Here is a 24,240-nt window from a genome sequence, read left to right as displayed (position 1 = left end):
TCATTCCTTCTGAAGACCTTAGAAAGATTGATTGAAATCCATTTAAGAACAATTATTGATACAAGTCTTCTATCTACGTCTCAACATGCCTACTGTAAAGGTATATCGGTGGTAATGATGCGCGTTACACACTCTTTATTATAGAGAGTTGACTATGGTTGCTTTTCTCGACATCGAATGCTCTTTTAACAACGTGGACACATCTGCACTTCGTCATTGAACATAGAGAGTTCGCTTGAGGAGATAATTAATTAACCTAAAATTTGGCAACTCTTCTGCTAGAAGGTTCGTAAGTTGAGGGACACCCCAAGGTGGTGTTTTATTCCCTCTCTTCTGGAACCTAGTGGTAAATGAAATACTAACCGGTCTAGATGCGGACAGTTTCAGGGTGTTTGCCTTTGCGGATGACGTTGCTATTAACACCCTGAAACAACTCTTATAAAATGCCTTAGAAAGACTAATTTTTTGGGCAAATCGGTATGGAAAAACTGAATTAATTATATTTTCGAGGAAATACGAAATTCCATTTGTTAATCCTCCCTATATCAAATGAAACCAATGGAAGTTCTCAGACGACGCTAAGTACCTGGGTCTTACTATAGACAAAAAACTAAATTGGATAAGCTAAATATAAGAAAGAGTCAAAAAAACTATTGGTAATAAATGGGGCTTACAACTTGGAATCACGCATTGTCTATAAACATCGGTAATCAGAACGATTTTACTCCGAACGACTGAAATTAACTCTCATTCCGCTTTCCCAATTATTGTTGCGTATTTGACTGATCAGTTGCAATATATTTTGCACTTTGGCTGTCACAGAACATATCGACATGTACGACGTGTAGTTGAAGCTCGAGTAAGATGTTACGAAAATATGCCACATCCTTTGCGACCGATGACAGTGTGATATATTTGGCTTCTGTACTTGATGTGGCAACTATTTTCTTTTTCGAGATCCCCAGTGGATCACTCCGCCAGAATAAAGAAACACGAAGCCTGATTGAGATTTTCTATCGTTTGTATCTGAAGCCCAATTAGAATCTGAATACGCTTGGTTTTTGTATGTACTATTGTCGCAGTCGTGGTACCGATTAAGTATCTTATGACCTTAACTGCTGCGTTCTAGTGTTGACGCCTAGGATCTTCAACGCGTTGAGAAAGAATATTCACGATGTACGAGATGTCTGGTCTGCTGAAATTCGAAAGGTAAAGCAATCGTCCCACTATTTGCAGATATGCTGTTATATCCACTTTCTCACTTTCGCCTTTGATGGCCAGTTCCTTTTGAATGATGAGTTTGACTTCTCCCTTGTTTCTCGTTATTTCAAGTCCCACGCGTAATTTTGCTTCACCCAAATCACGGATATCAAACTCCTTTGATAGTGCAACATAAATCAGTGAGTATTCTTCGGTGTTGTTTGTTGCCAAAAGAAAATCATCAACATATACAGAGATAATCGTGATCGTCTCATTAAACATTTTATGATATATGTACATACGATGGTTAAATGGAAGATTCTTTAAAGTCTTATCCACCTTAAAGTTCAAACGGCGACCGGACTGTTTAAGACCGTATATCACCTTTTTTAACATGCACACCTTGTTTGCAGCGTCGTTGTTGAAAACTTCTTGCTGCTCCATGAAAATGACGGTATCTAGATCGCCATTTAAATATTCTGCAGAAACGTCAGCTTCAGATTGTGTTCTGCTGCAATTGCTAGTGTAAGCCGAATGGAATGAATGTTGGCTTCGGGGGAATATGTGTTAGTATAGCCGACTGCATGAATCTGGTCGAATCCTTTGGCCACCAGCCTGGCTTTTCTTTACTTGCCGGTTATTTGGCCTGTTTACCAACACCCAGGTTCCATATCGTATTAGCGATTCGTACTCTTCTTTCATGGCACTGTACTACCTCTGCTGATGTTCATTGCTTTACAGCTGTTTAACGTTTACAGGGTGAACTCCAATGCTGTAGACTTGCTCTGCATCACTTGGTACCTGTGCTGCAGTGTCCGCCTTAGGTGATTCCTCCAGTTGTCCGGGACATCACTTTTAGGCTGTTTAAAATCGAAAACATAGTAGTTTGGTAGAACTCCTTCACCATTTTCGGTATGATTGAACTCCCTTCCCACGAATCGTACATCTTTACCCCTGATGACTATACGGGTTCCAGGTTTCCATAACCGATATGTACCATGTTCACTGCCATATCCAACAACTACATGTTCATTGCTTTTTAACTCAAACTTACCGAGGTTACTTGCTTTGTCTAGTACATATGTCCTTGTACCGATTCACCTGAATGATGACACGTTTGGTTTGTTAGCAGTCCAAAGTTCCTCTGGAGTTACTTCGCCGCTCATTGTGTCGATGTCATCGTGAGACATCTGCTGCGAATAAAGGCTGCCGTACAGATTAGTTCTGCCCACAATATACCAGGTAGTTTTGCATCCAGTTTTAAGCACATCGCCATTTCTAGGGTTCGGATGGGGCAGAAAATCCATGATCGATTCTGTTTCGTTCCAAAAATTCATCAAATTTCCCATTATCTGTTCTAATCAATTTAATTGATTCCCCCGTTTGCTTTTCCACGTATGCTTTAAAGATTTGAAATTTATCTAAAGCTTAGCATTTCTTTTGCCTGAAATAAACAATAATAATAATCATCGATGAATGTTATGAAATACACTGCTTTGCTCAACGCTGCAGTTCGCATGGGACCACACACATCGGAGTGGACCAATTCAAGTCTTCTTTCCGTTCTTTTATTTTCACTGACTATAAAAGGTTTTATGCACTGTTTAGCACGAATACATGAGACACAACTGCTTGTATCGGACTTGAACTTCTCTGGTAGACCAGTCACTATTCCATCTGACTGAAGTTGTTTTTGTGAGGCTATGTTTAAGTGGCACATTCTTCGTTGTTTTTATGTGCAGTTAGGACTCTATCACTTTTTGAGACTATATACAAACCACGACTTTCATCAGCTGTGAACAATAGTGAGATGAGATTTTCATTTTAATCCGGTGTATAAAGTGTGTGAAACAATTTTATATCTTTTCCGATATTGTTGAGGTACGATGGTAGTAACGCCGCTTCGATTCTAGCAAGTCACAAAGGCTTCTTTTGTCCACATTTCCAAATTCTCAAACAAGGATTTTGTCGAACACATATGTGAGTTCGCTCCGGAATCAAGGCACCATGTAATATCGTCGGAAGACTCTCTGAATACAGACTCCTCTGTTATAACGAACATATATTCCGCTACTTATGTGGTGCTTGGCTGTACAGTGTTTGCGTTTTCTTTATTTTGGTAGCAGTCTTTATCCATATGACCTCTATTGCCACACACGCGGCAATTACCCACATAGCCCAGCTCGGGCAAAAAGTTCTTCAAAAATTAAATTGAACATAAAGCGATTAAGCACCACTAAAGGAGTCTGATGATCGGGTTGGTCCCCGTGAAATAGCTATAACTCCAGCCTATGAACTTGGTGGTAGCACACACAAGTTGTTGTTGTTTCATTCTAAATATTCAATTACCTACATATATGGAAAGGAAATACCTTTTTTTTTGTTATTGTTTGGTGTTTTCCTGGGTTTGTATTTTCTCATGGTGTATAATGCTGTGGTCTGATGTTGCCTATTTCCATCCTTCTTACGATCGCTAACCTCTTAAAGTCTCGTGCACACGACATTGACCTCCGGGTACTTGCTTTGGGCGTCAAACACTGCTTGGACATCTTGGTAATTTTCTGACAGTATCGAGAGTTGCATCCATTTCCTGCAGTTTGCTGACAGTCGTTTTGAATTCACTGATATATTCATCAATGCTCTGGTTCACTTCTATCTTCATGTTAATGAGTCGCCTGAACTTTTTCGCCTATTGTCTGGGTCCCTTGCGATCGTAGGTTTCACGTGAGAAGTCCCAAATTTCCTTGGATTGACGTTTCTCTTTTACTAGCTACACGATATTTGGCTCTATCGCCAACAGTAACTCCGCCCTTGCATCCATGTCTTTGTCATCCCAATTTGGTTGTTCACCTGCATCATGCGGTCTAGGGATTGTTCCATAAACGTAGCCAGTAAGCCTCGCTTTATGAAGAACTGCTTCCATTTGTGGCTTCCAAGAAGCAAAATTTCCTCCATTGAAGGGTTGGATGCGTCCATTAATATTTGTACCCATTGTTATGTTCTGTAGACTCGAAAATTATTAAAAATATCAACCCCTTGATATTAAATATGATGTTTGAAATATCCTAGGCCCATAACCTGTTCAAAGAAAAAGAGTGATTTACTTTAATAAATAGGATAACTTTATTAAAAAGACTTCCTTATCGATTGGAGTATTGAATCAAAGAGAAGGATTAAATAACGAATTAAAGGAGAAAAGGCAAGTAATGAAGTTGACAGCTGTTTACAAATTATATGGATTACATTGCTTATCTTAAGCTATACTCATATTGCCTAATAAAATATCAACAAGATCAACTCGCCATGAATAGTACACAATAACCCATTCTATCTTTTGGCTTGTTTTCTACACTTTATTATTTTCTGTTACAAATGTTTTTTACAAAAATGCTAATTCGAAACTATTTAAAAATTTTAAAATTCATTAAATAAGGATTTTTTGGACAGAACTGATACGTTATAGGATAAGATACGTTTTAGTTCTTTAATGATTCCAGTTTTAAGTGATCAATTTTTTCAAGAACCATCTCAAAGGGAGGAAGTTCATTAATTGGTCTGAAATCTTCATATTTATTTTAATCCTTAACTTTTTTAAATTTAAATCGCATTAATTTCCGACACTTTCCAAAGTTGGAGAAAAATAATTCAATATGGATGGAAATGAAATCAAAATTGAATATCGAGTGAAATCATTGTCAGTATTCTCTGATTCGATCAATTTTAAAACACCGAACACTTTTCGAAGTCACTGAAATTGAAATTAAAAGTTTATGTTCTTGGTCTGGTCTTTTAAAATAAAATAAATATAGAATATTAGTGGTTTTTTATATGCACTGTGTTGTTGCACATTTGTTGAAGATTTACTGTTCTTTGCAATCATCAGTTTTCAAACATCGGCTGGGAAAAACTCAGGTATAAAAGTGTGATTGTGTCTTGAAACTTTTTGAAGTAAGTAATTGAAAATATTACTGTTTTAAAACAATTTCCTCTTATAACGTTCAAATCACACCAAATTAATCACTTCAAAATCGTAGAACACGGAAATTCACTTCGTTTTGAGTTCGAAAAAAATTTAAATCAATATCGATAAAAGTGAACTTCAGAATTTCACTTTGTATTTTGAATCGATTTTAATTTAATTTCGAGTAAAAGCTAAATGAAGAACTTAGCATTATATTTTAAAAAATAGTAGTCGTTTAATGGTTCTTTACATTGATTTTTTATCAACTAAATTCTTTATTTTTTTTTAAGTAAATCAAATTTGTTTGCATATTGATTTCCTTAATTTGAACTGGTTTCTCACAGGCTTTTAGTGTTGCCAATTAATTGTTTTATTTGTACTCATGTATATCTAAAGTACATGTACATAAATAAATAGACACTCATAAAGTCAAAATTAATTTACTCTCGTCGTATTATTATTACTAAGCCGTCACGTAGATATATCAAGTGATACGTTGATGGCGCACATTGAATGCCCCAGTTCTTCCGGTTTTGTTATAAATCACCTACTTTGTTTCTTGTTGATTCTCATTGTCATCAGTGTTAAATTATGGGAAAGTGAGTTTCGTATTTAATAAACTGCTTTGGCTTAAAAGTGCAATGTGACACCGCAATTGAATTTTATGTTTAAAGACCTCCACTTTATAGTAATTCACATTTGTACAACCTATATACATACATACATACATTGTCATAGTTTAGTAAGTTCAGCTGAAAATATTTATAGACCTATATAAGTTCATATACATGGAAGCAGAAAATTCCTCATTCTGGATATTATATGTTCGTAATAAAAATAAAAATGAACGGTATTCATAAATTTACTAAAATTAAACTCTGAATGTGACATTAAGTTCACCAATTAAATTATCTTCTTTAGTTTGAACATATTTAATATTATCAATGAACGAGTCTTATACAATCATTACCAGAACATAGGTGAAGTGAAATTTGTTGTTACCTAATATTTTGCTCAACAAATAGTATAGTCATGGCGTGATGCTTAAAGTCTTGGATCAATCCTTGCCAGTGTCATCTAAATTTTTTACACGGCTACTCCCTCCTGTAAAGAATTTACAAAAACCTTCAAAAGTAGTTCTTGCTATGAAGAGTGCTTCCTCAAATTAGCCGTTCGGATTCGGATTAAAATTGTAGGTCCCTTCCATCCCTGACAACATAACTTGAACACAGGAATGGTTGAGAGTTGTAAGTAACTAGGCCCACTGCGATCATGGTCATGATGGTCGATTTTCTATTATTTGGTGAAACTTGTCAACATAATTCTGTTTGTTAGATTCTCTGGAATAGTTGTGTTTTACAAGGATCAATAGGCTTTAAGTACTATTACAATATATTATTTAGTCCCAAAAATATCAAAGTCTATAACGGCTTACTTAAGTTTATTTATTTCTTTAAATTTGAAATATAAATTATAATTGCGAGATAAAATTTTACAAGTTCAAAAGATTCGTTCGGACACCAAGAAGGTTAACGGAATATTTGTCCAGACTGTTATCTAGAATATACTTCACGTCTTGTAGAGCGTTTGTTTGAGCCTAAATCGGATTATCGGTCCCGTTGAGAATTAGTAGGCAAATATAAAAAGGGCTTTGTAAAACAAAATGTCAAGCATTAAGATGATTTGTTTGAAATTTAAGGGCATGAAAGAACATTCTTCCTTTTTGAAGGAACATCGAACTATTTTTTATCGTTAAAGGATTAAATTTTGTTTATTTATTTTAAATTTTCGTGTGTAGATATTAATCAATTAAAAAAAAATTATAACAAATAGTTCGTTTCTTATTGTTTTCCAGCCACTGCCCATAGATTGTTATTGAAAATGAATATTTTTCTTATTAAAGTATATTATTTAGGCCTAGCACATAGAGTAAGCTTTTAAGCTGGTAAAAAACAATATGTAGTGGCAAATGAACGGTCTTCCACCTTTCTAAATGACTCGATAGAGTAGTTTTGGGATCCATCCTGAAACCACCCTTTTCTCACTATATGTTAATTAGCTGACACATTGTTTTGTTAAAAAGTGTATGATTGAAATCCGTGCTGATAATGTGCAGATTCTTATAAGTTGAACTGTTACAGCAAAAAATGATATCCTATAGCTTTAATGAATGAGCATTTACACCTTGTTCTAGCATGATGAGAAAGGAACCGTCTTTGTTTACTAACTTAAGGTGGCACTAAAGTCCTGTATGAAGTAGGGCCTCACCCAACTAGGGTGATCAGATACAGAGTCAAGGAAAAGAGGACACTTACCAATATCCCATTTCTCGTGAATAGGTGCGTTTATAAAATTTATATTTTTTATTTCTTGTTCCAAAAACGTTCTAAAATTTCAAAATTGGTCAAACAATTTATTTTTATTTATGATAACGCCTTTCATCCAAATAAAGCAATTAAATTCATCCAGAGAATCACACCAGCTCTGAAGATATTTTAAGCACCTAGCGTAAACCCCAACCAAATTTTTTCAATGTCCAAAACTTCATTTCTATTTCCAACATTTGCGACATTTTTTTTCAACATTTTTATAACGTTTAAAGGAATACATTTCTCAGATATTCTTTTCTTTAATACTTTTCGGACAGTGTGAATTTTCTCTAATGTTTTAAGTATTGAATTCTCCTCTCTTTTTAATGATTATATTTGTTTGTTATAAAAAATTTCATTGATATCGTTTTCAAAATTTTTTTGTAAGAACTTATGGTGGGCTATCCATAAAAAGAAAATAAGTTTTCAATCTCTCGAAAATTTGCAAAATTCTTTCAACGGCATTGAAAAGCGATAAGCATTTTATATTCAATTTGCACAGGCTCGCATAAGTTTTTCCGATGGAAAAATGATTATATATTTTCAAAACTATGCTATCTACATCTAAAGATAACCCATCGAATCCGAATTGAATTGTTATGCAAAATATGAGCCGGACAACCGATGCCAATCAAATTCGATAAACCATTCATTTTTAACTTATAAAACAAACAGCGCTTTTGCATCCACCACAATTTGTGGCGAACTACAGTATGATAAGCTAAGGCACCCTCATCTGCAGATACTTGGTCGTCAAATTTGGAATTTCTTGAAGTAATAAATTTCGTAACTTTTTTTTTCGTTTTTTGTTTTTCGATAAGTAAATATTGATCAAGATCTCCCTTCCCTTGTTTGCTACCGAAAACGACGAATTACAAGTAGCGCAAAAAACTATATTTTGATCGTTTGTATCTAATTGTTCATACATTTTTTGGAGATCATTGTTAAAGATGCATTTGCGCTTTGGAATTTTATTTTAATTATCACAAAACTTTCACCAAAAGATTTGTATTAACACAAAAAAGAAACAGTCATATTTCTTGCTGAGCAAAAAGTTTCAAAAAGTAGAAAAGAACAGATGGCGCTCTAAATGGGTTCTGGAATGGGTGAGTTCAAGTCAACATTTTGTAATGAAAATTCTTTTAAGGCCGTGTTCACACGTAAATTTTTTTTAATACACATCGAAAAACTGAGAAAAAACCGAAAAAGAGGCCAAATCGCTCTTTAAAACGAATGTTTTTTAAGTCAAAAAGAGGATGACGAGGGTCCTATATTCCGACACTTTTGTCGCTCAAGAGACGGCTTTAGCGCTCAAATACTTTCGTACTCAAAAAGAAGCAGCGGTTAGCAAGAGTAATTCTTCGTTACTCTCAATGCTGGTATTGTTTTCAGTGTTCATAGCGAAGCTCAGGTAGACGAATTCCTTGACTACCTCAAAGTTACGTCTGTCGATGGTGACATTTTGACCGAGACGTCCTTTCTTGATGACAGTTTTGCCCTCATTAACCCTTGAACCCAGTTTTGCGACTTCTGCCTCAATACTCACAAAAGCCCCATTGACATCACGCTGACTTCTTCCGATTATGTAATGTCATCAGCATATGTTAGTTATAAGACAAACTTTTAAAAGATAATGCCTCTAGTGTTGACTTGGTAGTTTTGCACTATTTTCTCAAGGGCGACATTGAGGAAATCGCGTAACAGCAGATCACCTTACCTAATGCCTTTTTCGGCACCAAAAGGTTCTGTTACGTTGTTTCCAACCTCTATGGAACAGTGCGAATTCTACATGGTCATCTTGCACAAACGGAGGAATTCAGCAGGGATGCCAAAACTAGGCAGGGATCTATACTGCTCGTCCCTGTTGATGCTGCCATATGAATCTTGGAATCGATGAAGAGATGGTGGGTTCCGATTCGTTTCTGTTCTTGGGGTTTACCAGGATCTGCCGTAATGTTAATGTTGGATCGATTGTGGACTTTCCTGTTCTAAAACCGCATTGATAAGGACCTTTCAGGTTGTTGACGATGTGCTTTAGGCGTTTACATATTACAGCAAAGAAGAGTTTGTAAGCGATGTTAAGTAGACTAATGCCTCTACAGTTGGTGCAGTTTTAGAGAGTCTCCTTTTTTCAGAATCGGCCAAACTCTCTCTAGCTTAAACATTTTATTTTTTTAAATTGTACAATTATTGTAATTGAAGCAGCTATGTCTAACCTAGATGTCAAATTAAGAATCCATTAAATAAACTCGGGCTTAAAATATAACTATGATCCCCCCTGCCTTTTGTCTTTTTACTTAAAATTTACGAAGATATATTTTGCACTAAAAAAATGTTTTTTTTTTATGTGATAGGTAAGTCGTAGACTAAAATTAAGTTTATTGCTCATTCTTAAAATTATTTACATAATAAAAGAACTAACTAAAAATTTTAAACAATCCTTTATTTTATTTGATTGGATTTATTTAAATTTAATTTTTTAAACCTTAAGCAGTTGACACAAATAAGAATTTTTCCACATTTGAAAATATAAAAGATTCATTTTTTTTGTATGTACAACAAAGAAATAAAATTACAAATTTATAAACAGAACTCTATTCTTAAATAAATAAATAAATTGATTGTGATTCAAAAAGAAAAAAACAAAAACAAATCAAATTTCTCAGCAGGTAGTGTTGATGGTGGTGTTCAATCAGTTGAATCTGGAGACATACAAATTCACAATGTAAGATACAAAGAAAACAATATTATTTGCTTAATATTACATTTCCCTACTTATATAATATCAATCAAATAAACAAAAATCAATAGTAAAGAAAACACACCTTCTATCGTCTTGGAATGTGATATATTGCACACAAATTTATTTATTTCTCCATTACGCATATTTTGTTCGTATCTTTTATTTACTTTTTTTTAACCTATTGAATGTTTTAAATGTAAAGAAATAAATTTAAAATATATAAACATATATATATTATACACTTTGTATACACCACTCTATTAAATCAATTCTAAAATATTTATTAACATTTCAAAATGTCGCTTAAGAAAGTTTTTATCAAGCTTTTTCTGTCGTCCTTTTTATTATATATTGTCAGCAATAAAAATATTAACTTACTCTACTATAAATGTGTGTACAATTGTATTTTGTTTTCAATATTATTTTATTTTATTTTTTAATAAATTTTTAATCTCGAATTTCTTTGTTTTAAATACGAACAAATATAAGAAAAATGTGGACAAATTTGCATGGAATTGTGTAAAGCTGTTTTAGGGTTAATGTCATTCTTTTTATTTTATAAATTAGTTATTTTGTTTCAATTTAAAACTACAAATCGTTAATTTAATTTAAACAAATACAAATATAAAAGGCCAGACGTATTTAGGCACAACATTTATCATATGAAGTCATTTGAGTGTTTTCAAAACAACAATGATCGGATTTGGATTTTGATCGCAGTTGAAATTGATGACGTTTGAATTGATATTTGCGAATATGAACATTAATCGAATAAGGTTATTTTTAGCTTGCTGTATATTTTTCATAAATAAATAAGTCAGCTTCGAGGTTTTTTGGCTAAAGAAGATTCAATTATCTAGTATTTACTTAAATAAATAAACTTATAGTTATTTTTAAACAACTTGAATAAAATGCCCTATACTTAGGGGAGTGGTAGGATTTTAATAGGAACAAGACACATCCAACAATGAGTTTCTCCGAGCCAACTTGTTCGTAAGGCATGCCTTCGATCATTTCTAATATTCACCATTAAATTGTAAGGCAGATGAACTTGACAGAAATGGTACAGTAAAACCCATTGTACCACGTTTAGTTAATGCTGCCATACCAATCTTACTTATTTACTTAAGGTGGCGCTACAGTCCTGTGTGAAATAGGGTCTCACCCAACAAACTTCTCCATCTAGCTCGGTCCCTAGCTAGATGTCTCCAGTTTCGCGCTCCAAGTTGGTTGAGGTCACTTTCCACTTAAGCGCGCCACCTGGTCCGCGGTCTTCCTCTACTGCGCTGTCCTGTTGGTGTGGATTTGAAGACTTACCAATCGCTGCGTGTACATTTTTGGTAATGCAAGACTCTATGAAGAAGGTGAACACCAGGTGAAATAACATGCCCACGTGTCAGATCTCAAAAAAATATCTGGCCTACCCTAGATTTAAGGCGATCAAGGTGCTTGCTATCTCTTAGCAGATAGCATATACAGCATGCCTTTCCATTCTCTGTGCATGATCTGCTCTAGCTCAAGAACGCAAGAATTTTATAGGAACATTCTTCTATAACGATCTAAACGATCTCATTCATATTAACATAATTAGTCTTTAACTTTTGGTAGGGGACCCAAAGTGATTACATTTTGCCTCTCAGGCTTTTGTTGTCTTTGTGGTATGTATTGGTGCATTATCCTGTTGGAAAGTCCATCGTTCTCCACAAAGTAATTCAGAAAATTGTGGAAAAGCTCGTTCCAGAATCGGTTCGTAAGTGATTGCCGTCATTTAAGAGCTTTGAAAATATAGCTCCACGATCGCGTAATAGATGATTGTTTCCCATACCATTAAACCGCCTCCTATACTGTGCCGTTTTTTCTTAAATCATGGTCCGTGCAAATTATTTATATTTCATCGGAAAAGACAACGCACGGTTTTCCAAGCTCGAGAACACCTGATCTGAATTGTTTGCAAAATTCAAGCGTTGGCTCTTGCGTCCTCTTACGCAACAGTCGATCAACTTGCATTTACCCAGCTTCCACTATCATCAGCTTTTTCTGAAATGATCTTGACTCTTCCTTTGGGGTTAAGACAACTGCTTCAAAGTAAATGTGCGTCTTCCACGAAGCTTCTGCTTAATAAATGCCCACACATTTGCATCGGGCGAATGCGACGGCCAATCCAATGTAACGATGCCACATTGAGTCTTCCATTGAGTACATAGCTCTGCTGCAATGTTTAGAACCAATCTTCATTTTTTGTAATACCCTATCGTTTGGCAGATGGCAGTAAAGCCTTTTTGAAGACATTTTTTCATTTTCTTGGCATTAAGGTTGTCAGTAAAGAGGTGCAAAGTGCTGAATCCCTGCTTTGAGAAGCAGCCCCTAAGATGCACCGTCATTTCATATTTCACGGTCCGCTGAACAAGCCTATTGGTGGAAGTTGACCAGGCTCGCGGGAGGATAGAACGTGCCCATATATACGTCTAATAGGAAAGCACGCCATGAGACTAGGCGTATTCTCAAATGACTTTTGCAGAAGCTGTATGGACGAGGAAGAGGAAGAAATGGTTCTTCATCTTCTCTGCACATGCCCTGCTTTAGCTCGAAAACGCATGAATTACCTAGGAGAATTCTTCTTTAACGATCTAAACCATCTAAATCATATCGGTATAATCAGCCTCTCACGTTTCGTAAGGGACTCAAGCTGGTTCCATTGAACTTAGGAGGAAGCCTCAAGATTCATGTGGTATCACAATGGGCCATTAAACTGGCCTAAGTGTGTCCGTTTCCATCTTGGACAGCCACTATAACCTAACCTAAACTAACCTGCGCCATTTCAGAGCATAAGTATGAAGACTGGTTCGGATAGTTTCATAGGAAATATCTAAACCTTTACCATTCATTTTGCTTGTCCTTGCCGCAGTGCTAAAGTAGGATTCCGAGAGGAAACAGATTCATCTTCATCATCTTTTTTTGTTCACTTTTCCTAACGAACCACGTTCTGGTAAATCTTCGTCTTTAGTATCCAATTCGTCTTTCTCATATATTTAGCAGCCGCTGATTGTGAAATTTTGCGACCTTTCGGGTGGATGCAAAGGAACACAGCTTCGTAGCGCGACGCGTACTTAGCCCTCATGGCGTTTAATGTGATTCTCTTTCAAAAGATCAATGACAACTGAACCTTTGTTGACAATGCATCAAGGACAAGGATAGAGAAATCTTTCATTAGCAGTTGGTAAAGTCGACCACGCTCTTAGTGGACAGACTGTAGTTGTATAAAACATTTGAACTTCTTATTTTGCTGGTTATAAAACGGATGTTTTTGCCAAGATCCCTGCAAGCTCGCATTTGGTCTATTTCCTCCTTCGTTAGACCCTTATCTGTACCCAGGGCTGCATTTAGAGGTCAAGAGGCCTCGGGGCAGTAAAGGAGCGTAAATTAAACCATTTTTTCACTCGAGTTCTTCAATAAATAATTTATTTTGAAACAAAGTAGATTCCCTTAGTATTGAACAAAAAGAATTATCTTAAATTAAATGTTAGGGTTAACGAACGGAACCTTTCGAGCTTTCTTCGTCGAAAAATCGTTGATGATTTCGTTGAAATCCAGTTCACGCACTAAATCACTTTCACTTTTTGTAAGAGAAACGGATAGCTAGTCAATAATTGGGATGGAGGCGGATACTTTGTATTTTTCCTTGGGTGACAGATTTGCGTCTTGTGCATTCCCGTAATCGAGCGAATTCAACCTCACATTTCTCGTTCTGGTGCGCGTTCGTGATTGTACAAATCCATCAGTATGGGAAAATTTTTTGGCTGCTTCCTCGTATTAATCAAAATCATTTCGTTTGGATTTCAGGAATGATTTCAATGACGCATTACCGATCAAACAATAATTTTATAGTGTTGCAACATCTTGTTTATAGCCGCCCTTGAATCGCTCCAAGATATCGTTCCATAATGTTGTAAACAAAGCTGTTTCGAGACCACTCATCTTTTATAGAAGGGGCGTTGCTTCATTTCAAACGATGTGTTTTTGCTCTTCATTGGATTTCTGAATAACCGTTGTCAATGCTTTCGTAGCTTCAGCTCGACAAGACCAACGAATGTTGCTGAGCTTTTAGAAGACTAAAAACTGTCGAGACACGGAATCGAATACCCAACCTTCAAGGTTACGGGCAAGTACCACCCCACTCAGCCATTAAGCGATTGGGGTACTCCCACAAGTTGGGTAGTGAATTGGAAGTGCTTCTTATCAGGGCCATTTGTTATTTTGATACGTATCAAAGGAAAAGATGTTTACTAGTGTTTAATAGTTGGAATTTGAAACAAACATTTTCCCAAGTCTCTATTGTGGTGGCCCCCGTATGTGGAGGGCCTGGGGGCTTCCTCCCTCCCTCCCCTCAATTTAGCCCTGCCTGTATTCTTTCTTCTTGATTTTATCAAATTAATACCCGTACTAAGCTCCCAAATATCCAGAGTATATATTTTTCTGATTTAAAACACTCTAATAGGTAAATTAACATCTTGTCCCTTTTCATGTGACACTAAAGAAATAGGTACTTTTTATGACCTTCATCGGAAAAATCGCTAAAAAACTCATTTATTTTGTATCTTTATATCTAAATAGTATCTTCAAATAAAAACGAAAAAAGATTGTCCCTATTCATGTGCCACGAAGTGTACTAATGCTTGAATATCGGTTTTTAAAACAAGAAAGAAGGAAATTAATATTTTTTAATTTTCACAATATACAATTCATTAATATTGTTGAAGTGAGTTTCAAGATTTGAACGGCTTTCTTAAGTTTTCAATTAAAAATATTTAAATGTCTCCCTAGAAAGAGAGAATTGTTTTTGTACGGATTTTAGTTTTTCATCGTTGGCGTTGGCCTCAAATAAAGGTGAAGAAGTACTGTGGTACTTTAGAAGAAGACAAGCTAGATCACAATTTATTGCTTTGGTATTGTTAGAATTATGAAGTCCTTTGGACCCTCAGTTCACAAATCCTTGAATGATGTTGGTTCTAGAACAAGTTTTATCAACTGTAGGAAATATGTATTTAAAATAAAGTTTTATAATTTTGGGGCTTTTCTGATCCTTATGATAGCAAAAAAGTATTCAGACTGAGAAATAATTAATTTGAGAATCACACAAAAACCGCTACAAATATTAAATATGAATTAAGAATACAAACATTAAGAGGAGTATTAAGTCTCCAACAGCGAAAACAACAATTCAAGACCGTCTTAATAACTTATTTCATCATTTCTGAAAATCATTAGAAATAATTAGATGAAGAATAAAATTGAGGTAAAGATCATTATTTAGTTTTATCACAAGGAACTATATTTTTATCACAACAATGTGTAAAGAAAGAAAATGTTAAACAATAGAAACACAGATTTTAATCTTATGTTTGAAAACCAATGTCAAACACTTTCGCGGACATTTTTTGAGATTTTCTTAAGGGAACTTTAATGGTTGAATCACAAACACGCTTCAGCTTTTGCTTCACCGGACGTTTACGAGTTCAGCCATAGGAATTCAATGCATGCTATCACAATGGAGCTCCGACCTTACGTTTCGTTTGACAATCGTTAGGAAAAGAACGTAATGTAAAGTAATGTGACTCCAAACTGAAGCTCTAGTTTTGCTTTGTGTAACAGCTCAACAGCTGTAAAAAAATGTCAACAAACCAAATATTAGCTCTTTGGAAGGAGAAATAATAGAAATGTCATTCAAAGCAGGTCCACCCTAACGCAGACGAAGTCGGAGCTGAAGTATGTTTGTGATTCAGCCGTTAGGAAAAAGGTATCAACGTAACGTAAACAATCGGTCTTGTTGGATAGGGATTTTCAAAACAGTCTCACACACATCAATAGATTTTGTATCTTTTTATTTTTTGGAACTTCGCTCCTTTGAAATACGATAAAGTAGTTTCCTGGCGCTTCAGATAACAAGTAGATAATACTCGTACCTAACATAAATTAACGGGAATTCGTAAGTAGGACCGTGAATTGAACGATTTTTACTTTCATTTAGAAAAATGAAAATTTACTTTTCTGTTTTCAGACAAATAAGATCAAAAGAAAAAATTATCAGAATCACTTTATTAATAATTTAAGACTAACACAAACATACACATGTCAACATCTCCTCCTGAATTACCTTCGAATAAAAAAACCTATATTCTTTAATTATAATTTTCCAGAAAACATTTAAAAAAAAATTATAGTTTGAAAACGAGCTCCAGAAGAATTTATTTAAACATACGTAAATACAAAAATACCCTCGAGCCATAAACAAAACAAAAACATTTGCCCTTTTTTAGCAAACCATGAAAATTGGAACAAGCGCGATTTCCGATTGAACGCAAGAAATCGTCTCCATCACGCGGAACCGTTCAACAATTCCCCCTCTGCAACACAGCCAGCACCAAATTCCCGCTCCACAGCTAGATTAGATGTACAACAGCGCAACACTTTCAATCGCACCAATCACGATCGATATAGTAGTGGAGGTCCGGCTTCCGCACATCTTCCGCCGCTGCAGCCGCAGCGCTCTGTGATTGCCGAGCGTGTCGCTGGCCAATTATTCCCCCATCTGACAACAGCAGGTATTAACTCTTCCCTCTACTCCACGCCGTCATCCTACCATCATCATAGCAGCAGTTTAACAGGAGTTGGAGCTGGAGTTGGAGGTGCTAACATTACGGGTGTGACTAGTATTAGCAACAGTTCAAACAGTACTTACCATTACCCGCAAATAGTGATAGGTGAACCGACCATTAGTACCTCATATGAGCGCTACACATCACCTTCCTTGCACGCCCACCATCATCCGACACAAACTATTATTAACGAGACTACAGCACCTACGAATCATCCCTTCTGGGATGAACACACCTCGACGTCCGCATCTGCTCAGGACAATCGACGTTTTACTGAGCGCAGAAAGAAAACTGTACGTTTTGATGGGCATAACGATGATGCCGATGACGTGGAGGTGGTGGTCCAGCCAGCGAATCTCATTACGGTGGCTACTGCTGCTGTTGGTCCGCCCACAGCTGTAACGACGGTTTTGGGCAGCAGCAGTATTGGTAGCAGCAACTTTGGTGGGGGCGGCAGTCTAGTTGGGGTTGATGATTGGTCACGTTGGGATGCGGAACGACAGGGTAGTCAGGATTCAGCAACCAAAGATTCTGGCATTGATACAAGCAGTACATTTACAAGTAGTGAAGATTCCAATCGAGGCGATGGTCCAAAGGTACCTTTTACAACACACATAAAATCACATTCTCCTTTAAAAACCGCACTAGAAACCAATCTTTTCTGACCTCAACTTCCAATAATATTTACCTATAATTTCTTTTTGGTTATTATGTATGTATGTTCTATTTAATGATCGAAACGTCTCGGTCGCCGCCTCCTCTTCAAAACTTCTTCCCCAAAACTATACCTATAAAGACACGGCAAACATTACACGAATTTTTGTACAAAGTTTTGTTACGTTATTTGTTGTTTTTTTTTGTGTATGGTTTTTATTGAAATTTTGAATTTTCAAAACTACATTTTTGAAACTTAAAGGCAGTTGTGTGTGTGTTTGAAAAATAATTATAGTTCTTCAATCAATTTAGAGCTCTTACTAAGTGTTTTTATTTTGTTTTGTTTGTTTGATTAGTGTTTTTATAAATGTTTCAATGGTGAGATTTTAAAGTAGTGCTTCTTCACAGTTATATTTTATTTTTCCTATTTCAGTTTGATTTTGATTTTTATTTGTACAAGTACATACATATTTTGTTCTTAACATCATAAATGCACAACTGAAATAGTTTTTGGCCAACCTCCAAAAATGATTAGAATGTGCAAAGGACATACAAAATATACCTATGTATGTGTTTCCCTACAGACTAGCATACATAAACAGTTTTGTTTTTGTTGTACTAATCCATGAATCGAGAGAGTTTTTAAGGAAAACAATAATCCAAAAACTATATCTATGTATAATGGACTTCATAGGACTACAAATGGTGCACCATCAAGGACACTTTCCTGTTTTATTATTTTTCTGTATTTATGTTTGACACAAAACACAAAGCAAGCAAATTGATTTATTTGTAATTTGTCTTCACCTTGTTTTTATTATTATTTTAAATTTATTAATTGTTTATTTAAAAGTAACTATTTAGGTATTCACTGCTAAATCAATTAAAGTTCAATGCACTGAAACTTCCTGATGTATGATGTATCTAATAATAAGCACAAACTTTTGTAAAGCACAATTTTCATAATAAAAAAACTTTATATGTGAAATGATCAAAAGTGCATGTGACTGTATTTTATGCTAAATACTATTGTGTCTGTTGCTTTTAGTATTTGTTTTATGAAGATTTACTTTTCTTTCAGATATATGTATGTATGTACAAAATTCTATTATACGAAATAAAAAAATTATGCTTGCTTGTATCAATTTAAGCATGATGATTGGTTTCCAGATGAAACCGTATACAATTTTCTAATGAGATCTTAAAAATGTTCAAAATTTATGATTTATATTTCATTTATTGAAGTTTTAAATAATAATTTATCTGAAATAAAAATTGACATGCCCATTTAAAAAGATATAACATTAGACTTTTTCAAATCCTCCGTGATAATAGGACGCGCGGCGCGCGCCGCCAACGCACTGTTCCAAAATAAAATTCGTCCATTTTGTATTGAAACCAAGTTTTCAAACTGCTACTTTAAAAAAGTCTTGGGAGTATTAAACATCTTGTCATATTAAAAATGGGTCATTTATTCAAAAAGTCGCTTAATTACCAGTTAAGCTATCAGTATAAAATTTAAACGGTGATGTTTGTACGTCTTACAGTACCCACAAGTACGCTTAATCATAGTGCGTCATTCTTGCTTAAACAAAAAAAAAAACACTCCCAGATTACTGGAGTGCTTCCTTTAACGAAACCCTTATTTAGACAGAGTATCAACTTCTCGTTGATTTGATGCTTTGTCTGATTCCATCAAAAGATTTGTTTTGTCCTATCCTCACATTGAAATCGTCGTTACGGTTGCATTCAATGTACCTACATAATTTCTCATGGCTTCATTATTCGGACCAGACAACACCCGAAGCAGTTTGCGCTGTTGAAAGAACTTAACTCAGCTGGTCAACGATCCCACCTGAATATCAGGTGTGAAAGGTAGAGCAGAAACCACTCTTGACATGTCGTTTTACCTCTGACTCTGATAAGATAGTATTCTATCTTCCCCTCTAGGCACATCTGACCATTGTGTCAAAACTCTCCAATAAAAAGAAGAAAGAGCTCCTAAGAGATCCGTTTGGCAATACGAGAAAACCAACTGGAACTGTCTAAATAAATATTTGAGGATATTTAACTGGTCTACAATGACAATGCTTCCTCGGTAGTTTGATGCTCCTGGGAATGAGAACTTTTATCTCGAACGGGGTTAAAAGCATAAGCCCTAAGTAAGTTTTCATTACTATAAAGCCAACTTTACTGAGGAAAGCCCAAAAAAGTTAAAGCGACGGACCTAATTTATACATGACCAAAAATTAATGCAAAAAATACAGCAATGTCCCAAAGTCAGTAAAAATGTTTGGTCATTTGTAAAAACATGAGGAATTCTTCCTCTACCTCGGTTCCGACGTTCGTTGTCAATGACACTCCTTTTGTTAGCTCTTTAGAGAAAGCTTATCGCGTTGCTAGGCAGCTATCCGCCAATTCTACGCGGCCAGTGAGTGTTATGACTTCCTAGTCTTGAACAAGTTAGTGATTCTATGAGACCAATCTTTTTTCGCACTCGTACTGTGGTTAGAGCCCTAAAAGATACTGTTCTAAAGACGTGTTTTTTACACTGGCAAAACTACTCCGTAAGTTTTTTGATCTATTCTACTCCTCAGGTCTCGTTCCTAGCGCAAGACAGCATTTGTCCAGCCCATTCCCAAAAAAGATGGATCTGCCTGATCCTCTAATTACCCACCGATTACACTTACGCCACTTCTTTCCAAGGTCATGGAAACTTTGATTAATTATTAGCTCAAACAAAATATCTCAAAGATCAAAAGCACCGACACCGCCTTTCAAATCATCATTCCCTTTCATAGTGCTCACACTGTGTCTCTGCATAATAGGGGATGTTATATCCCCTTGAGTAGGAGCTTATTATACTCCGAAAACCAAGAAGCAAATGTAGAAAGACAATTCTGCACAATTTTTGCAGAAATAAGTGAATTATGCACAAAGGTTTCTCGCAAGTAAAAGATATCTTCGTTTGTTTTTAAACTTTATCTCTTGACTTCAACTGAATCAATCGTTTACTTTTAATTTATCCATGATTTTTTTTCTTGATTCTCGAATGACAACAAAATTAAGCCTGGTTGTGTGGTGCATTAATTCATTTTTAAACCCTAAAATTTGTTCATGAATTTATGTTTCTTTAATAGACACAGCTTGTTTACTTACTAACTTAAGGTGGCGCTACAGCCCAGGGCTGACGTGGGCCTCAACCAACATGCGTCTCAAGCCAGCTCGGTCCCTAGCTAGATGTCTCCAGTTTATCATGCGAAGTTGGTTGAGGTCTTCACCCACCTGCGTGCGCCATCTGAGTCGCGGTCTTCCTCTATTGCGCCGTCCCTCTGAATTTTATTTATAGACCTTTCGGGCTGGAGCGTTGATTTCCGTACGCTCTACATGATCTAGTTATCTAAGCCGTTGGACTTTAATTCTATTTACTGGGTCAGTGTCGCTGTACAGCCCGTACAGTTCGTCGTTATATCTTCTCCTCCATTCTCCATCTATGCGTACGGAACCGAAAATCACCCGAAGAATTTTTCTCTCGAAGCATCCTAAGACCGGGAAGATGAGTGTCTTATAAGTGGTGATTTTAGATATAGAAGCTCGAGAGAGGACTTTACTTCTGAATTGCCTTCTAAGTCCAAAGACATTTCGTTTGATTTCAACGCTGGTGTCATTGTCGGTGTTTAACTACCTCGAAGTTATAGCTGTCCATGGTGACGTTTTGTCCAAGACGTCGTTGTTCAAAGGACATTGAATAACGACGTCATTTGATGACAGCATATACTTGATCTTGCCCTCACTAAACCTATCTTCTTCGCTTCCATCGCAATGCTCAAAAACGCTTTTGATCTTCTAATTCTGTCAATATCATCAGCGTATCCGAGTAATTGGATGGACCTTTAGAAGATTGTGGCTCTAGTGTTGGCTGTTGAGTTTTGCACAATTCTTTTCATAACGATATTTAAGAAGTCGCATGAAAGTGCATCGGCTTGTCTAAAACCTTTTTTAACATCAAATGCATCGGTGAGATCTTTTCCGACTTTGATAGAGCAGCGTGTATTCCTCATCGTCATTCTGCACAAACGGATAAGTTTGTCAGGGATGCCAAAACTAAACATTGCTCTTTAGAGCTCTTCCCTATGGATGCTGTCATACGCGGCTTTAAAATCGATAAAGAGATGGTGGGTATCGATTTGAAGCTCCTGTGTTTTTTCCAAGATCAGCCGTAGTGTGAATATTTGGTCAATAGTAGACTTTCCTGGTGTGAAGCCATACTGATAAGGATATATCATGTTGTTAACGAACGGCTTCAGAAGTACACATAAAACAGCAGAGAGGATCTTATAAGCAATGTTAAGGAGACAGATGCCTCTGTAGTTGGAGCAATTTAGAGGGTCTAGTTTTGTATGTATCGTGCAAACTATGCTAAGATTCCACTCATCGGGCTTGCTTTCTTCCGACCATGTTTTGCAGATGAATTGGTGCATGCTTATTACCAACTCATCGCCTGCTGCTTCAAATAGGTTGGCAGAGATGCCGTCAACTCCAGCAGCTTTGTATGACTTCAGTTTAGATATAGCTATCTTCTTCGGAATTGTTGATCTGCGTCGACTAGCTTGAGTGGTTGTATCTCAGTCACAGCGGAATTCGGTTCGTCATCGCCGTTATATAATTTGGAAAAGTGGTATTTCCATATTCTACATGGCTTCATGATCCTTTTTTTATCTTAAAAGCCGTTGTTCCTCTCTCTTCTTCTGCTCGTAGAGCTCGCGAGCAGCTCTGGTACTTCTGTGCAGCTAAGTTCCCAAAATCGATTTAAATTGTTTTAAAAGTTCTAAATTCGATAAATTTCATAACTTCCAATATTTGTGTAAAATCACTTGAAGTGAAATTAAAACAGCTGCACTTCAAATGCTTTGTCATTTCCCTCAACTACAATTAGACTTTAAGGTTTTTTTCCTTAAATGAAAGAACTACTGATCCTTAACAATTTCATCTGGTCTGGAATTCAAACCACTTAACAATCGTAAATATCGAAATGTAGAACACGAAATTTCACTTCGTTTTGAGTTCGAAAAAAAAAATGATATCGAGTTACATAACTCATTACCATAAAAAAACAAAATATTAGGATTTTTTTCAAAACTTAAATTGTGATATCTTGGCTACCAAAGTGCTTCGGAAAATTATAATCTAGGTATTTGATCATTTAACTCCCTTATTCGCATAACGTTAATTGGAGAATAAGGAAGCTCTTTTTGTAATGGACAACAAAGGGAATGTCGATATCTTTACACGAATCGGGTAAATGGACCGTAGACTCGTTCAACTTCAGGTACTCGTTTATTGTTTATTTCGGGCATTTTTCGGGAAAAATAATAAACTTTAACTTAAAAGCTTTTTAATGTATACATATCGGGGCACAGTGTGCGATTTGAGCAATCTAGGTGTGCAAAATTATTTGGCTTAATAAAAAATATGGAAAACTTCTTTTACGATCATAATGTTATCAAAAGATAATAAACAACAAAGTTTTCATTTTAAAAATATTCGATATCAAATTCATCTGAATTCGACATATCTGACGAAATGTTAGCCTGGCCTTCAACAGTTCGGGTATATTGTTGCAGAAAAGTGATATCTTCTAAAAGCTGCAGTACTTCTCAAGTTAACCTGTTTTTTTTTTTTTTTTTTTTGGCCGTAGAGGTGCTCGCAAGCTTGTTATAAGGGGATCAGACGTAGAATCCTTGATGTTTTCCTGGTGAATGATTCTCTGTATTTCCTGTTGTGCTTGTAACTCGCTTATTGTGCCTCTTGTAAAAGTAAAAGGGATTGAATACCAAGAATATTCTGCAAGAAACAGTTCACGTGTTTTTTTGAAGTATTCATGGAACTTTTTAACATTTATTTTGAAGCCACAGTTCAGGTTCTCTAGTATAGTAAGAAACCGCTTGATAAGCTCTAAACTGACACCAGTTATCTCGGTAAATATTTTAGCATTCCTAAAAAATTACGAGCCGTGTTAACATCGTTCGTGTTGTCGGTTTGCTGTTTTGGCATATCAATTAGTAGGCCCAACTCCCTTCTAAACCAGTCCTGCACAAGTTTCTCTTTTTCTGAAAATTTTTGCTTGCTACCTAGGCCACGCACTTGCCATTTTTTAATTTCTTATCTGTAAGAAATGTGGAGCAAACATTCGAAAAATCGTATCCACGAGTGAAGTGGTGATAGTCCAAAAGAGAGGAAATTGGTATTCACGGGCTTTTTTCATCCATGTTTTGCTCTTCAGAAAATTTTTGTCGATACCTAGATTGTTCAGCTCCTTCACATCCCCACTTTATAATAGTTTTTATGGCTGAGTTTTGCGCTAAAATCAAATCTTGAAAAACTTCCTTTTGAACTTCACAAAGACGAATGATAGTGTGGTCGAGTAGGGATTGAAGGTTTATTTCGGCTGCTAGTTCTGTTATAACAATACCAGAGGGATAACATAATTTTTTAGCATCCTGAACTTTATTGTAAGCTGGATAAAATTTGAAATGTTGTGCTTCGGCTTGCTCACGCAAAATTTTATACTGGTGGGTTGAAAGATCTGCATTAGCTATAAAGGCAAATGCCTAATTAGCAGATAATTTTGCCGCCTCCTGGAAGGAAGACTCATGTGCT

The 24,240-nt window shown here is 35.8% G+C and overlaps 1 protein-coding gene and 1 long non-coding RNA gene across 7 annotated transcripts in view; one reads left to right on the top strand and one right to left on the bottom strand.

Moving 5' to 3' along the window:
* Positions 1-24,240, top strand: part of LOC129954149 (regulating synaptic membrane exocytosis protein 1) — a 202,662-nt gene that overhangs the window by 94,995 nt on the left and 83,427 nt on the right. For all 6 annotated transcript variants that reach the window (XR_008782645.1, XR_008782644.1, XR_008782643.1 and 3 more), the window contains exon 7: positions 16,588-17,522. Coding sequence is in view for 1 of the 6 variants with exons in the window: in XM_056067867.1 (XP_055923842.1) it covers positions 16,588-17,522 (935 nt within the window). In the remaining 5 variants the exon portion in view is untranslated. The remainder of the gene's footprint in view (positions 1-16,587; positions 17,523-24,240) is intronic.
* Positions 16,486-18,061, bottom strand: LOC129954150 (uncharacterized). The gene is made up of 3 exons (XR_008782648.1): positions 17,615-18,061; positions 17,010-17,526; positions 16,486-16,959 (listed from the first exon to the last, which is right to left on the bottom strand). It is a non-coding gene; the product is annotated as an uncharacterized LOC129954150 (long non-coding RNA).

The sequence above is a fragment of the Eupeodes corollae genome, chromosome 1 (assembly GCF_945859685.1).
Source record: "Eupeodes corollae chromosome 1, idEupCoro1.1, whole genome shotgun sequence".
NCBI lineage: Eukaryota > Metazoa > Arthropoda > Insecta > Diptera > Syrphidae > Eupeodes > Eupeodes corollae.
Note: the sequence above shows the minus strand (reverse complement) of the source record. Positions and strands in the feature narration are given on the sequence as shown.